The sequence below is a fragment of the Zophobas morio genome, unplaced genomic scaffold (genome assembly GCF_036711695.1).
Source record: "Zophobas morio isolate AGI-343-1 ecotype UQ-CSIRO unplaced genomic scaffold, CSIRO_AGI_Zmor_V1 ptg000002l, whole genome shotgun sequence".
Lineage (NCBI taxonomy): Eukaryota > Metazoa > Arthropoda > Insecta > Coleoptera > Tenebrionidae > Zophobas > Zophobas morio.
In genome coordinates this window covers 25,191,900-25,207,442 of record NW_026972107.1, presented here as the reverse complement: position 1 = coordinate 25,207,442, position 15,543 = coordinate 25,191,900, and the positions used below count along the sequence as shown (strand labels likewise).

Sequence of the window (15,543 nt, the reverse complement as noted above, 5' to 3'; positions counted from 1 at the left end):
CAATAATAAACTGTCAGATATCAAAATAAGTGTGGATGTAGCAAAGCAAATTTAAAAAATAAATTTAACAGTAATTGACATCAGTAGCCCATAAATAATAGTAATTAAAAAATGTCGTGGTGAGTAAGAGAGAACGTCTCTTAAAAAAGAAAACACTCAAGCTGTTCAAAACATAGGGAGTTTGACAAAATGAATTTTATGTGTTGTACTACAAAACTGCAACTAACGTAGAAAATGATTTATATTTTATTCTTTACACTTCTACTAAAATGATTGGCTATATGTACTAGTTCCGTTAATTAATTGTGAACGCAGTTTTAAGCAAAATGTTTGAGTTCCCATAATGAAATTAAAGGCAAACATTCCAATGAAGATTTTTGAAACAGAAAGAAATTATGAAAGGAAATACAAGTACTTTCATAAGAGATCGAAAGGCAGTAAATAGTGTTAATATTGATAACTGCTGGCATCAAAGTATGAACAAGAAAGAAAATAAATAAAACATCCTGAAAGCTGTTTGCCTTTTTCCACGATTTCAAAGGTGCTTTCCACAGTATGGAAGAAAAAACTTCCAGACATTAATTGAAACAAAAAAATAGTTAACAGCTTTAAAACACGAAAAACATGTTAAACATCAGTGCTGTGCTGAATAAATAAAAAATTAAATAAAGGCTTCACACTATTTTTCAACGTTATATAACAAAGTAAAAAAATCATTACAAAACGTAACGAAGCTAACTAGAACGCGCTAATTTTCCAAACGACAAATGAACATAAAAAAATTAATCCTAAGCCACAGCTAAAAATTTTTAAAAATATAAAATGAAAATTAAAATTGAAATGGTCGAGAACAAACTCACGGTGTTTACATAACTGAAACACACAGACTTTGAGACTTTCAGGTTTACGTTATGTATTTTTTACAATTTCATATTTTCATTAATGCTTCAAATACAAAGCTAATTTGACTTGTTTCAAGTACCATTTTAGGTCCAAATTGCAGATCATTAAAGATAATATTTTTGTTTCACATCAGCGCTAGATTGCATGTTAAAACCTTAAAACAATCACATATTTCGATTTAATTACATGCGTTCAGTGGGCAGGATTAAAAAAAATCATTTCACTTGTTTTCTTTGTAACTCCTTAAATTAAATTAAAAACAAGTAAAATAGGTAAAAAATTGGTAGAAGGTTATTTCGACAGAACTTCCCACGCTCCTGAAGTACTGTAAAACGAAACCAGCTTTTTCGAAAAATTATATATAAAATTTGATTATGCGAATTATATTTTTTATGAAAACCCTTGTAAGTTAAAATAAAGATATGTACGTAATGTTACAGTAAATGTAAAGAAGCGTGCTGCGCGTATGTTTCAAATGAGTTTTCCTTAAAAAAAATTGCGATGACGTTATCAACCTTTTTGTAAGAACACATAATATATATATATATATATATATATATATAGATAGGTGCAGTGTAACACTAATGATAACAGTATTATATTCCCAAATTTTCGGAAAAAGAATGAACTATTCCTGATTTAATCAATAAAATAAACTGATTATATTTTTTTCACCCCATATAAGCAATTAAAAAAAAATGTATACAGTGATAAATCAGAATTATAGACACATCATATTTTGTGCATTTTAGGTAGGATTCATTTGGCAAAATTTTGAAATAATGTCATCGATTTTTTTGAAGGGTTAAACAGATAGATATATGCTTACGATAAAAAAGCCTGGAAGATTTCAAAGCATTCGATTCTCCAGTTCCTGATTTGACTAATAAAGTAAATTGAATCATTCATTAATTTTTTTGAGTAAGCCTGTATAAAGTAATTCTAAAAACTGTGAGAGCATTGATAAACCACAAAAGTAGAGTCATAACTCATAATATTTTGCATATTCAAAGCGAGAATTTATTCGGCAAAACTTTGAGATGACGCCATCAATTTTTTAGGAGGGGATAAACAAATAAATATTGCTTAACAATTTACCATGATTACGATAATCTGAATATTTAAGGTCAAAACTCGATATGAACTCATACACGTCCTCCCAATGGTTGTGAGGATGATTATCCAAATTTTGGTTAACGTTTTACCATCTACATGATACATGCAAAATTTAACAACAATGGGTCAGTAGTTTCGGAGATTTTCTGTCTAAAATAGCAGATAGACAGACAGACAGACAGGCAGACGGACAGATGACAGACAGACTGAAATGGAAGACCGCTTACGCTCGGGAAGTAAAATAGATGGATTAATATTTAAGTGCAAAAAGGACGCGGAAGATTAAGCATTTATCGAGAACTAATGAAAACATTTTTTGATGCACACAGTTAGGGCTACAATTTATAGTTATTTTCAAATATACCGGTCATTTGGACGGAATATACATGGTGAATATGTGGAAATGACTAACACCAGGTAGGGTTTCTCTATAGTTTATTTACAAACGGATATCTTACACGTGGAACAAGAGACGGTACCCATCTTCTTCGTTTCGATGTCGGCGGCAGAAGAGAGTACTTGCCGTACTCGCGCCTCCTTGTGTCCCCAGTTGGTCTCTGCGTCGGCGCCAGGCTAACCAATCACGAGTGGTGTTCGGTGAGCATATTGAGTTGCCTACTCGTAGGCGAGAGGAAGTAGTACGTGTGCGTTGTGTTGCCTACATTAACATCACAGCAACGCCACATACCCCCCCCCCCAAGTAACGGGTGACAGCTGTCAAAACGGCTGTCAGTTGTCATTCTCTGAAACGTGCGGGGAGCGTTGACCTGCGGCCTGACCTGGTGGTTTGAGTAACTTCCTGTGTTCGTACTGGGGATGGAGCCGGTGGTGGTTCTGGTTCTTGGAGAATAAAAGCGGGTTTTACTCTGTCGATATTCACTGTTGTTTCCCTACCGCCTACATTGACCTTTATTGTCTTAGCAGTACGAGACAGAACAAGGTGTGGACCGGTGTAGGGCTGTTGGAGCGGTCTTCGCACGGTGTCGTCTCTTAGGAAAACATGGCTACATTTACTGAGCTCTGTGTGGACGAAGGTGCTTTGCCTAATGTGGTGCGACGCTGGAGTTGGGCGAAGTTTCCTCATGTGGTCCCGTAGTTTTTCTACAAAGGTAGTGGGTTCTACGGATCTGTCGATATTGCTGAAAAAGAATTCGCCTGGGACTTTCAGTTGCGTTCCGTAGGTCAGCTCTGCTGGTGAGTGACCGATGTCTTCTTTGATGGCTGTACGTAACCCTAATAATACTGTAGGTAGAACGTCTAGCCAACTTTCTGCTTCATGGCACATGATGGCTGCCTTCATGGTTCGATGCCATCTCTCGATAAGGCCGTTGCTCTGGGGCCTATATGGCGTCGTCCGAGAGCGCTGAATGCCCAAAATTTTCGCCAAGGCATTCATGGTGGATGCTTCAAATTGTCGCCCTTGGTCGGTTGTAATTTGTCTTGGGCAACCGAATCTTGAAATCCATGTTTCGTAGAATGTCTTGGCGACTGTCTCTGCGGTCATGTCGGTCATGGGTGCGATCTCTGGCCACCTGGTGAAACGGTCAGACATAGTGAGGCAATACCTGTAGCTTTGAGAGGGAGGTAGCGGACCTACTATATCGATGTGCACATGTTGGAACCGTTCTGTGACGTCATCGAAATGCTGTAATGGGGCTTTGGTGTGTCGGCCAACTTTGGATCGCTGGCAAGGGATGCAGCTTCGTGCCCACTTCATTATGTGACTCTCCATAAATGGCCACACAAATCGCTTCTTGATGAGCTTACTGGTCGCTCGGCCGCTGGGGTGTGAGAGGTTGTGAAATCCTTCAAAAATTACTTTTCTCGAATCTTGTGGAACGTATGGTCTAACCACCCCCGTTGACGTGTCACACCAGATAGCTTTCTGGCCGGCCTGTGGGGTGAGTTTTTCTAACCGCAGGCTTGTTGTATCAGAGTTTAAAAGTGCTTTTAGTTCGGCGTCTTTTTCTTGTTCCTTGGCTAAGTCGTCGGTGTCAATGAACGTAGGAGTTGTGATTTCATTGACCCTTGAAAGTGTGTCTGCAACTGTGTTTTGTTCTCCTGAAATGTGGATAATGTTGGTGGAAAACTGGCCGATGAAATCTAGCTGCCTGACTTGTCTTGGGGATGCTTTGCCTGCTTTCTGCTGAAACGCGTAGATGAGGGGTTTGTGGTCGGTGAGTATGCAAAAGTCTCTGCCTTCCACCATGTGCCTGAAGAATTTTATGGTTTCGTAAACTGCAAGCAGCTCACGATCGTATGCGCTGTAGTTGCGCTGCTCCTTGCTAAGTTTTCTGGAGAAGAAACCTAAAGGTTGCCAGGTCCCATTGGAGTGCTGCTCTAGTACGCCCCCGATTGCGTAATCAGAAGCATCGGTGATAATTCTGAGCGGCAGATTTTCGGCGGGATGTGCCAGAAGCGCGGCGTTGGCTAACTCTGTCTTGCACGTTTCAAAAGCGGCTTCAGCTTCTTCTGTCCACTCGACTATTGTTTTGTCATTCTTCCGCGCGTTGTTCAGATATTGGTGAAGTGGTGTTTGGGTCTGGGCTGCGTGGGGAATGAAACGTCGGTAGAAGTTGATCATGCCAAGGAACCGTCGCAGATCTTGAACTGTCTTTGGTTTGGGGAATTCGCGGATTGCACTGACCGACGTCTCAAGTGGTTTGGTTCCACTCCCGGAAATCGTATGTCCTAAATATTTCACTTCGGCTTCACCAAACACGCACTTGGTCGGGTTAATCACTATGTGATGCTCCCGTAACCTAGAAAATAACATTTTTAGATGTTCGACGTGCTCTGCTTCATCTCGGGAGAACACTAAGATGTCGTCTATATACACGTAGCAGAAATCAAGGTCACTTATTAGAGAGTTCAGGTGTCTTTGGAAAGTCTGTGCGGCATTACGTAGTCCGAACGTCATAACTGTAAACTCGAAGAGCCCGAACGGAGTGCACACGGCTGTTTTAGGAACGTCTTCTTCAGCCACGGGAATTTGATGGTATGCGCGCACTAGGTCTATGGTGGAGAACACACTTTTACCTTCGAGTCTGTAGGTGAAGTCCTGTATATGAGGGATGGGGTAGCTGTCAGGCACTGTCACGTTGTTTAGGCGCCTATAGTCGCCACATGGACGCCATTCACCAGGGAGTTTCTTTGGGACAAGGTGAAGCGGACTAGCCCAAGGGCTCTTGGATGGTCGGCACCAGCCCTGTTCCATCATATATTGGAATTCGGCTTTCGCCACTCTCAACTTCTCGGGTGCAAGCCTGCGAGGAGCTTCTGCGACCGGGGGACCTCTGGTGATGATGTGGTGGAACACGTTGCCCCTGTGCTTCGTTCCAGGTGGCGGTGGGCGTGTAATTTCTGCGAAATCCGCTAGCAGTGCGTGATATGGCGTCGTCTTGGCCACTGTCGTGATCTGAGGCGACTTGCATATAGCCAGGGTTCCGCGAGTTGATAAGAGGGTGGCTGCGTCTACGAGGCGTCGGTTGCGGAGATCAGGTAGGAGGTTGTGATGCCTCAGGAAGTCTGCTCCGATGATGGGTTTGCCTACGTCTGCCACTATAAATACCCACTTGAACGGACGTTTCAGCTTGAGATCAAGGAACATTAGCTTTTGGCCGTATGTTCTGATCGCGCTGTCGTTGGCCGCGAAGAGCGTTGTCTCAGCTGGGCTGAGATGTTGTCTGCCTGAGAACAATCTCTTGGGTAACACGGAAACTTCTGCCCCCGTGTCGATTAAATATCGGGTACCTGATTTTGGGTCGGTGATGAAGAGGCGTTGTGTTTGCGCTGCGTCGTGGACCACCTCAATCGTCGACGGCGCCTCTAGTTTAACGGCCTTTTGTAGTCACAGGGTTTGGCGCATCTTCTGGCGTTTGCTCCGAACCGATTGTGATAATAGCAGATATTATCGTCCTGCGGATTCGACCTTGACCTAAATTTGGCGCGATTCCAGTTTTCGCCTTGCCCATGGCGCCTTCTGTCGTCTGCGAGTTGGTTTACTGTGGTCGATAAAGTTACGAACTGCTTCTGCAGTGCCGTAATGGCGGCAGCCATTCCATCTTCTTGCGCCGATGTAACGGTTTGAGAGGCGTGCGCGGAGGTACCGCGATTTAGGGCACCAATATTTGCTGTGATGGCGCTGGTATGGTGGATTTCGGTCAATTTGTCCGCTATGGTCGCCATTTTGTCCAGCGTTTCTTTATCATTTGCGGCGAGGATCATCTGTAGTTGTGGGGGTAAACGCTGCAACCACAGAGTCTTGAGGACGTCACCGCTGATCCCCTTACCCGCTAGGGCTTCCATTTCTCTTAGTAGTTGTGACGGCTGCTTGTCCTCTAACTCTATTTCGTACATGAGCTTCCGTAGTCGTTTTTCGGGGGTGTCTGCATAGGCGGCGATCAATCTGGATTTTATGCTTTCGTACTTTGTCTCTTCTGTTGGGGGGTTGGCGACCAAATCGGCAACCGGCTGGAGCGTCGCGCAGTCTAAGGCGGTTACCACGGTCCAGTACTTGGTCTGGTCGGACCTGATTCTCGCGCAATTAAATTGGGCTTCGACTTGTGCAAACCAAAGCACCGGGTCTCGCTGCCAGAATGTCGGTAGCTTCAGATTTGAACCACTTCTTACCTCATCAAGGGCTTGTTTGTTGGAGATGGTAGCCAGTTGTGTCTGGAACTGGCAAATTATTTCTTGTTGTTCCTGCAGTTTCTTTTGCATTTCTTCCATGGTGCTAGCTCTTCCTATTTTCTTTCCGGGGTCACCAATGTGGAAATGACTAACACCAGGTAGGGTTTCTCTATAGTTTATTTACAAACGGATATCTTACACGTGGAACAAGAGACGGTACCCATCTTCTTCGTTTCGATGTCGGCGGCAGAAGAGAGTACTTGCCGTACTCGCGCCTCCTTGTGTCCCCAGTTGGTCTCTGCGTCGGCGCCAGGCTAACCAATCACGAGTGGTGTTCGGTGAGCATATTGAGTTGCCTACTCGTAGGCGAGAGGAAGTAGTACGTGTGCGTTGTGTTGCCTACATTAACATCACAGCAACGCCACAAATATAAACGACAGAACAACGTTACGCAAAATAAAATTTTCAAAAATTAGGTATTAGAGAGAACTTCCTTCACCCCTGAAGTACAATTCAACAAATCCAGCTTCTTAGAAAAATTATAAAATTTAAATTTGTGAAGTTGATTTTTCATGAAGACCCCTATTGATTTAAAATAAAGATATGTAGATGTGTGGACTCTTCAAATCTAGGTTAAGAGACATACCATGCATTGTTTCAAGAGAGTTTTTCCATTACAAAATTTTGCGAGTAAGTCATCAACATTTTAGCAAGGACACATACATCAATTTACACCTAAGTGTAGTACTAATGATTAGAGTCTCAAATTTCCAGGAAAATGGGGTAAACCTCTTGACTTGATCAATTTAAATAATAAATAATAAATTAATTTTTTTTGAGTCGCCCTGCATAACCATTTCTAAATTAAACAAATGCTCTTGAGAATTTACAAACTTTCTATAATGAAATTAAAAAAAAAGAAGCTGGTCGTTTATAAAGTACGAGTTTGTCCACACTGCTAATACAAAATTAAAAAAAAATTGGATAACTAGGTTAAAAAGTAAGGGCAAGTTCATCAACCAATAAGTACAAAAATATGTTGTTTTTTGAAATTTAAATATTTATACAAAATTTTGAGGTCAACAAATTGTTGGTGGGGGTGATCAAACAAATTTTGGTTACTGTTTTACCATATACACGATATTTCTAGAATACATATCTATAGAATTTGATAACAATCATCCCGGATATTATCTGTCAAACAAAAACCGACAGACAGACGGAAACGGGAAATCTTTTTTTCGTGCTTTAGGGGTCATCAAGACTCGAGTAAAACAGTAAACAAATCCAGTTTCTTAGACAAATTATAAAATTTGTTTTCACGTTTTTTATTATAATTCCTATATATTAAGATAACAATATGGGTAGATTATTAAAATACAAATAAAATGTCGCGATATACAGTATGTTTTAGCTAAAATTATTTTAATAAATTTTGTCTTGACTCCGTTAACTTTTCAGTGATGAAAAATACACAAGTTTTGACACGTACATTGTAATACCAATAACAACAGCATGTGCATACAAAATGTCGAAAAAATTAAGTAAACTGTTTTTGATGCAATAAATAAAATAAACTGCTTAGTTCATATATTTTTTCATTTTTTATCGTTTATAAAAAGACTAAAAAATATGGATACATTATTAATTTTTATTTATCATTTTCATAATAACCTTAAATTGTGTGCAAAAGTTCAAAGCACTGAAATTCATAGTTTCTAAGTTACATTGTAAATTTTCTTTCCCTTAAAAACACACCACACATACCTCATGAAAAAAATGAAGAGAGCAGTGAACCAGAAGTAAAGAAGCATACGATTTTGTACATTTTAAATAGTACGTACTTGGCAAAATTTTGAGATCAGGTTGTCAAATTTTTGATAGCCAAATAAATTTTAGTTTGCGTTTTACCAAAACACTAGAGTCACTACAAATAAATCACTAGTTATTTCAGTTCTGCAACTCTTAGATATTTAAGATCTAACTATAGCTATAAAACCGAAGAAGAGATAAATCAAAAGATATGGTAAACTAAGTTCTATATTACGCCTCAAAAACATAACAATCTGTAGGTTTAGTTAAAAATAATTTTAATGTATGCTACTAAAAAAAATCTAGTTGTTGACTTTTTTTCTATTTCTAATATTAATTAATAAGATGTTGCCGTACTCACCTATACATTTATTACCTTTAGCTACTTACCTGCACCAACTACAACCTGTACTATGAAAAATGTTTTCCAATGGATTATCCTATTAATTAATAAAATTCCGGAATTTATTTCCAAAACAATATAGGGGAGTATATAGTATGTGTACCAAAAAGTTGAACGAATACTCAACGGACATAATGACACTTAGGATAAATTACTCTTGACATGAAACAATAAAACAGTGAAACTAGAAAAATTCTCCAAAATCCTCATACCACATTCGTCGCAACGCTGCTGCTCTTTAGCATGTAAATTACAGTTTTTTTTTTTAATACATGTGTCCTATTATACACTGAAAAAAAATCTAATCTAAGATATAATGCAAAAGGTGAGTCAAAACAACGTCAGCCTTGTGGATAACATGTTCTTCGACATAACGTACCTTCACCGGTTTATTAAAAATCGAACCAGACGGTTTCTATCAAATGCAAATCTCATTACCAAACTTCGGAACAAAACACTCGATACAAAGTAAAAAGAATAACACTAGGGGGAAGTTATAACTTATGGAGTCAAAGAAACACGGCGACACCGCGAAACGTCTCCCGACTTTTATCTTTTCTCACAAATTTTTTGCCTTTAATTATTCTTTCAGATGCATTCGAGAACCAGATAATAAGAATTCTGAACAAAGTCCACGCCAGCATAGACAGAAACGAGCAGCGGCTGAGCGAACAGGACAGAAGAGAGCTCACCGAATTGGAGTGGAAGCAAGCGTCCATTGTATTGGACCGGCTCCTGCTGGCCGTATTTTTGCTCATCACCATCATCAGCACCACGACGATATTATGCAGGAGTCCTGCCAATGATACGGCCTCTTAGTGCATTTCGAGCGAGTTCCGAACGGACAAACATCGATCATCGTCGAAGGTCTGAGGTTCGATAGCGCGAGGGCATCTTTGAATTTTTCTTCCATTTTAGCCGAATAATGTTCTGTGTTCAGATGCGAGAGGGTGGGCGAAACCAACGAAAAGGGTTATCAATTTACGTAACAATACATTATTGGTTGTATCAATGTGATAATTTTAATGATAAGACATAGTTGTGTATCCGTACAATAATTCGTAGGTGTACATAAGTTTAGTCAGTAAACGGACAGAAATATAAAAGGGTCACGCCAGCTGCTTCTCAATGGCTCAGAATTGTAAGGAGTGGACAAAAATCAAATTATAGAAAATGTTTTTAATTTTTCAAAAAATAGAAAAATAACAGACTAATCAAAATTTCAGAAAAATGTTATTCTTTCGCAAGCATAATGGTGATTATGATAATGGTAAAATAAACGAAATTGAATAAATAAGTTCACATATTTACTTCAATCTATGTACAGGTAAAAACAGCGGTTAAGTCCAGAAAACAGTTGTTTTAATCCGATTCAAGACAGTTCCCTCTGAAATATTTACGCTCATGACCACTCCCTTAAGCACCGACGTAAACACTACAGCCTAGAGACCTAACATAACAGTGGGAAAGAAACACACTAAGAAATTCAATCTCATTTGTGTTGCAGTTTATGACACAGTTAATTTTACTTTGATCTAGGGAATTGAAAACAACAATTCTACATATTAACAAAATTCTAATTTTACTTTAATTGCCTCAAATGTAAATATAAATTAATCTTTTCATTTAAAGGACTCAGAAATTTCCAGACATGTTAATTAGTACAGCTTAGCTCCAAGCAAACTAGATCAAATGTCACGTAGAGTTAGTTCTGTTATCAAGTAATGTGTGCGTGATTTAATGGTTGATGGTCACACAAGGCTCGCTGTGATGGGACGAAATTAAACAACAACAACAGTAGACAAGTTGTTATGTAATAGCTCCAGGATAACGAATTAACTTTCATTCTATCATAAATAACATTTTATTACAAAATGATATTCTGAATTACTGTCCACCTGTCCATTTTGGCAACAGAAAATAAGGTGGGAGTGAGAGTTCTACCTACTGCAAAAGCAAATTTATCGATACTAACTGAAACAGAAATAAATTAATAAAAATTTACATTTTCGTGTTTATACGGAAATAAAATATTTTATAGCTAAAATGGTCCATCTATTGAATATAGACAAAAATAGTATCGACATTATCAGTAAAAAGAATAACAAAAGCATCAAAAATATACTCAAATGGTCCATGGACTCGTTAAAACATATATACAGGGTTTCTATAAATGAGTATAGGGTCGAAGTAGGTCATGAACAAGTGCCGCCTCTCAGTTTTAGGCCTTACTAAATGCACAAGGACGCACGACAAATGCCACACGCATCTGTAAAACTGGTTGCCTAAATGCTTCATCTTTAAAAAAAATAAAACCAATTCATTACAATAAAAATAAAATAATAATAAAATCTGTTTACATCTCTAATGTGGTATTTTGTATACTTTTAAAGTCACAACTGGAATCTATATAATTTGCAAAAACGATTTTGTTGTGATTTCACTTGAAAAGTTACGTGAAATAACAACAAACTCGTTAATAAAAAATAAAAGTTGAATCGATGGTAAACGAGAACCTTGAAAATTTTCTGGAGTTGGTTTGACTAGACATTTAATACGGTGCCTCGAATATTTCTCAAAACTGAAAATATTTGATTTAAATAAATTTTAGAATGACCTGAAAACGATATTGCTTCACTTAAATAAGTAGCAAGGTCAATCTGACTCAAACAAATGTTGATTAAAAATCTTATTAGACCGCATATAGCTGGTTTCTTGCTTATAAATGTAATACGAGAAGCTTCAAAACATTCAATATTGTTGGGCTTTGCTCCGTATAGATTTTCAGTCCACTTGTGTTTACGCGATTAATTTGCGATATTTAAAAATGGCGTACTAACTGAACGGAACATTATTAAGTTCACAAGTCTAAGTTCGAAAGAAATCATTAAAAAATTCTTAATGTCAATTTGACGGTCACCTGCAAAAATCGACAGAAATATCAATTTAGATAAATAGATTAAAGAAAAAATGAAAACCACTGTTGTCAACATTTTTTAAGTTTTTTTTAATATTATAGAATGAAGAAAACTATGAATAAAGATATTTTCGAAATGATTTTTGAATAATGAAAGTTTCATCGATTTCGTGTACCCAACAGCAAGTAGTGAATTAAAATATAGTCAAATATATAAAACAAAAATAAAACTTTATACTTAACTTAAAATAATTTGAAATATTCTTGGACCCAAATCTAGGACCCATATGCCTTCTATGTGTTCTACATTTGGACCCAATTATTTTTTCTTTGCTCAATAAACAGTGCTTAACGTGTCATGGAGTTAGTGCGTCATTTTTTAATCAGCCTGTATATTTTTTATCGTATTGAACACAAAATAATAAAACATTATTACGTAAGTACTAAGTCATAAAAATTGTTGCTGCATTAGTTTTGAATCACAGTAATCTTCGTTGGCATACTCTAATACTGAGACTTTATTAACTTGACTTCTGACCTAAACTCTATGTGTAGTATGTAGATTATGTACCGTTGAAATCTTCATGCATTATCTGAAATTTTTAAAACAATGTTCAACTGCTTAAATTTAAAATTAAATTAAAATATTCAAAACTGTTTTTATTTAACTAGACCTTAACCCAGTTTTTCAATAACTTAAGACATCGTTCGAAGCTTACCATCATCATTATCGTCAGTCTTATTATTACGAAAATTTTTACTTACACATATTTGGCCACAACTTCGTCTTCTATTCCAAATTTTTTACAAGTGATTTTTGTCCACACATTTCCGACTGCGCACCACTTTAGCATTCCAAAATTAAATGTTCTGAAAACAGTAGGGCTCATTGAAATGCATACTGGAATGACCCTAAGCCAATAAATTGTAGATTTATCCAAAATGAATATTTTACCAAAGTTAGAATTGGTGATAGTAAGACAACAAACCATAAATTCAGCACTTCCCCTCCGAACAATCTAGCTTACATTTAATCTACAAATATTTAACCGACCATCACAAGATAACACTTCTCGGACTGACTGTAATCCATTAATAAATTTCAAAGGGCGTGCTTTTAGCTGTACTAATTTTTTTAGCAACGGACATTCTATAATTAAGTGAGGTTCTTCCTTTTGTCCAATTTCATTAGTACATGAAAAACTTGTTCATTAATAAAATATCATAATGGAATTATTCAACGCTACAAGATCATCCCTCGCGTTGCTAAAAGAATCCAGTATTAGCTTACAACGGGTTAAATTCATTGAAATTATGATACTTTCCAAGATACGCCTTTGTATAACCTGTGTAGGTTGTTACGACCCTCGGCCATTATAAATTCTTGATTTTCGGGTGCATGTCATGGCCTTGAGGTCAAGGATGCAAGGGTCACTCCTCCCTTGACACTTCGGGAACAGATACAAATTATTTCAATAAAGTAACTAAAAGCAAAAAAGTGTTTCCCCGGCGCATCCACCAAATATAATTTAACTAAATCCGAAGAAAATGTATTGCGCTGCTAAGTACTTTAACGATTGCTGCAATTAAGTTATTTCAGATGTAAAATTAAATTAGCATAATATTATAGACTGAAGTCGTTGTATCTTGAACATTAACAACGAGCCAATGAACACGAATGCATACTGCAGATTAATGGGGTTATTAAAATTTTACATTTACTACAAGCATGAAATTCGAAATACCTGCTGATAAAATAAACTTGACAAAATGACTGTACATTAAAACGCCTAACACATACTGGTTTTGAACGAGCATAAAAAATGCAGAAACATGTTACTATGAAAGTAAGCCACCCTGAAATTGCACGATATTATTTTCACGAAGCTCTTATTTATTTATTTATCCATTTATTAAATAAACATACATTATAGTCAATCGCTATAAATTCTACAAATAGTAACGAAGAACATCGTTTACATTTTATGCTGTATAAGTAAAATGTAAAAACAATGTGTAAGACATAAGATGTAGAACAATAAAAAAAGCGTAAGAAATTCTAGGCATTTTCGATGTCGATGTGCAAAACAACTTTCGTAATTTTTTTAAATGGAATTACTGTAGTATGAAATTTACAACATAATTGCATACCATCATTTTCATGTAGACTCGAATTGAATTGAGGAATATTTTTCAACAATAGCTAAAGACGGATTGGTTTTTCGTTCAACAACAAACCCGTCGTTCACATGAAAGCAGATTTGTCCACAGTGTTGAACTTGTCAAACTTACTCAAATTATGTTACTTTATTGAGGAAACCATATTACTCCCAAAAAAACTCATTTAAAAAAGTTATTCTCATTTCCGGTGAAAGTGGAAGTGCTACAATAATTTTATAAAGCTGTTAAATAACATTTAGCATGTGGGGTGCATATGTATATTACATATATGTACGGAGTAATGTAGGTTAAAAATCAAAAAGATTAAAATTAGAAAACAAAACTCAACTTCTGCATGTGATACCATTTCAACATAACAAGAAGATCATAAAAATTACTCTTTAGCAATTGTTAGATTATTATTAGTCCAAAATCAAATAAAAATTGAAAAACTAAAATTTTAAACTCAATACTCCGTCATTCAACACATGGTCATCGGAACAGCTTTAATTTTTTTGCCGTCATGTTTACGTTTATTTGTGTTTTTAAACACAACTATTAAAGTCCATATTAGCACTATGTCCGTAGAACATTTGATTTAAATAAATACGGTGCTGGTGAAATTACTAAGACACGTGATAAAAAATGTTTTATTTTAGATTCATACAATTATTATTATTAGAGTATATTTTCATTTTTTTAACTCAGGGTTTCCAAAGTTGAAGTGACTTTCCCGCTTTTAAAAATAAAAAAAAGAAGAGTTTCTATATTTCTTTTATTTTTTCTTCTTGTTTCATTTTGGCACTTTATTCTTCGATATTGATTTATTTTTATTTATATATTTTTTTAAAACATTTACTACCGATGCCTTTACAATAATCACTAAGAGTACGCCACAAACAAAAATAATTACAAAATATTTCTAAAAACTAGCTGATGTACTTATTTCTTATTTCACAATTACTGACACGAAATATTTCAAAATTCATGATAATTTCATATTTGGCTTAAAATTTTCGACAACAAACATTGAGAGGTCCATGTTATTGGTATTCTGTGTAGTTTGCATTACTTTTCTTGAAGAAAATCAGAAAATTAAATTTAAAAAATTGATCGGAGCACCTCAATTTACACCGAAAACCAGAACAACTCACCGTTTTACGTGGAACTACGTTTCTAGTTTCTTTTGGAAATACCATTGAGTAAACTGAAACTGAGAAATCTCTTTCAACAATGGCCATAGGTTTTTTTTTCAACAAAAGATCCATCATTTATAGGGTGTTCAAAAATGGCGCACCATGACCACTGTGATCCGTCGTTCAGGACCATTTACTTAGCAGAGAAAAAATAATTTAAAAAATCATTTTTCCAAATGTAAAAGATAGCTTTGGAAAGTTTAATTTCTATTTTCGAAATTTCATCATATTTTAATTCATTGTGTTGGGTACCTGATATCGATTGGATTTTCATTATTCAAAATATTTATAACATCACAAAAAAATTTCAAAATTGTATAGGATGAATGTGACGATAGTAGCTAAATTACAAATTTTGCACAAAAAAAAAATATATTTAAAAAAAAAAGTTGTTCTCATTTCCG

General features: G+C 36.4%; 1 protein-coding gene across 2 annotated transcripts in view; it reads left to right on the top strand.

Moving 5' to 3' along the window:
• LOC135131485 (neuronal acetylcholine receptor subunit alpha-10-like) overlaps positions 1–10,163 on the top strand; it is a 189,190-nt gene extending 179,027 nt beyond the window's left edge. Inside the window, exons 9-10 of one of the 2 annotated variants that reach the window (XM_064059269.1) lie at positions 9,459–9,733; positions 9,785–10,163. In XM_064059269.1, coding sequence (XP_063915339.1) covers positions 9,459–9,685 — 227 coding nt within the window. In that variant the 3' untranslated portion in view covers positions 9,686–9,733; positions 9,785–10,163. Of the gene's footprint in view, positions 1–9,458 lie in introns of both variants that reach the window. The other variant, XM_064059260.1, reaches the window with a different exon arrangement.
• Positions 10,164–15,543: the final 5,380 nt, after the last annotated feature.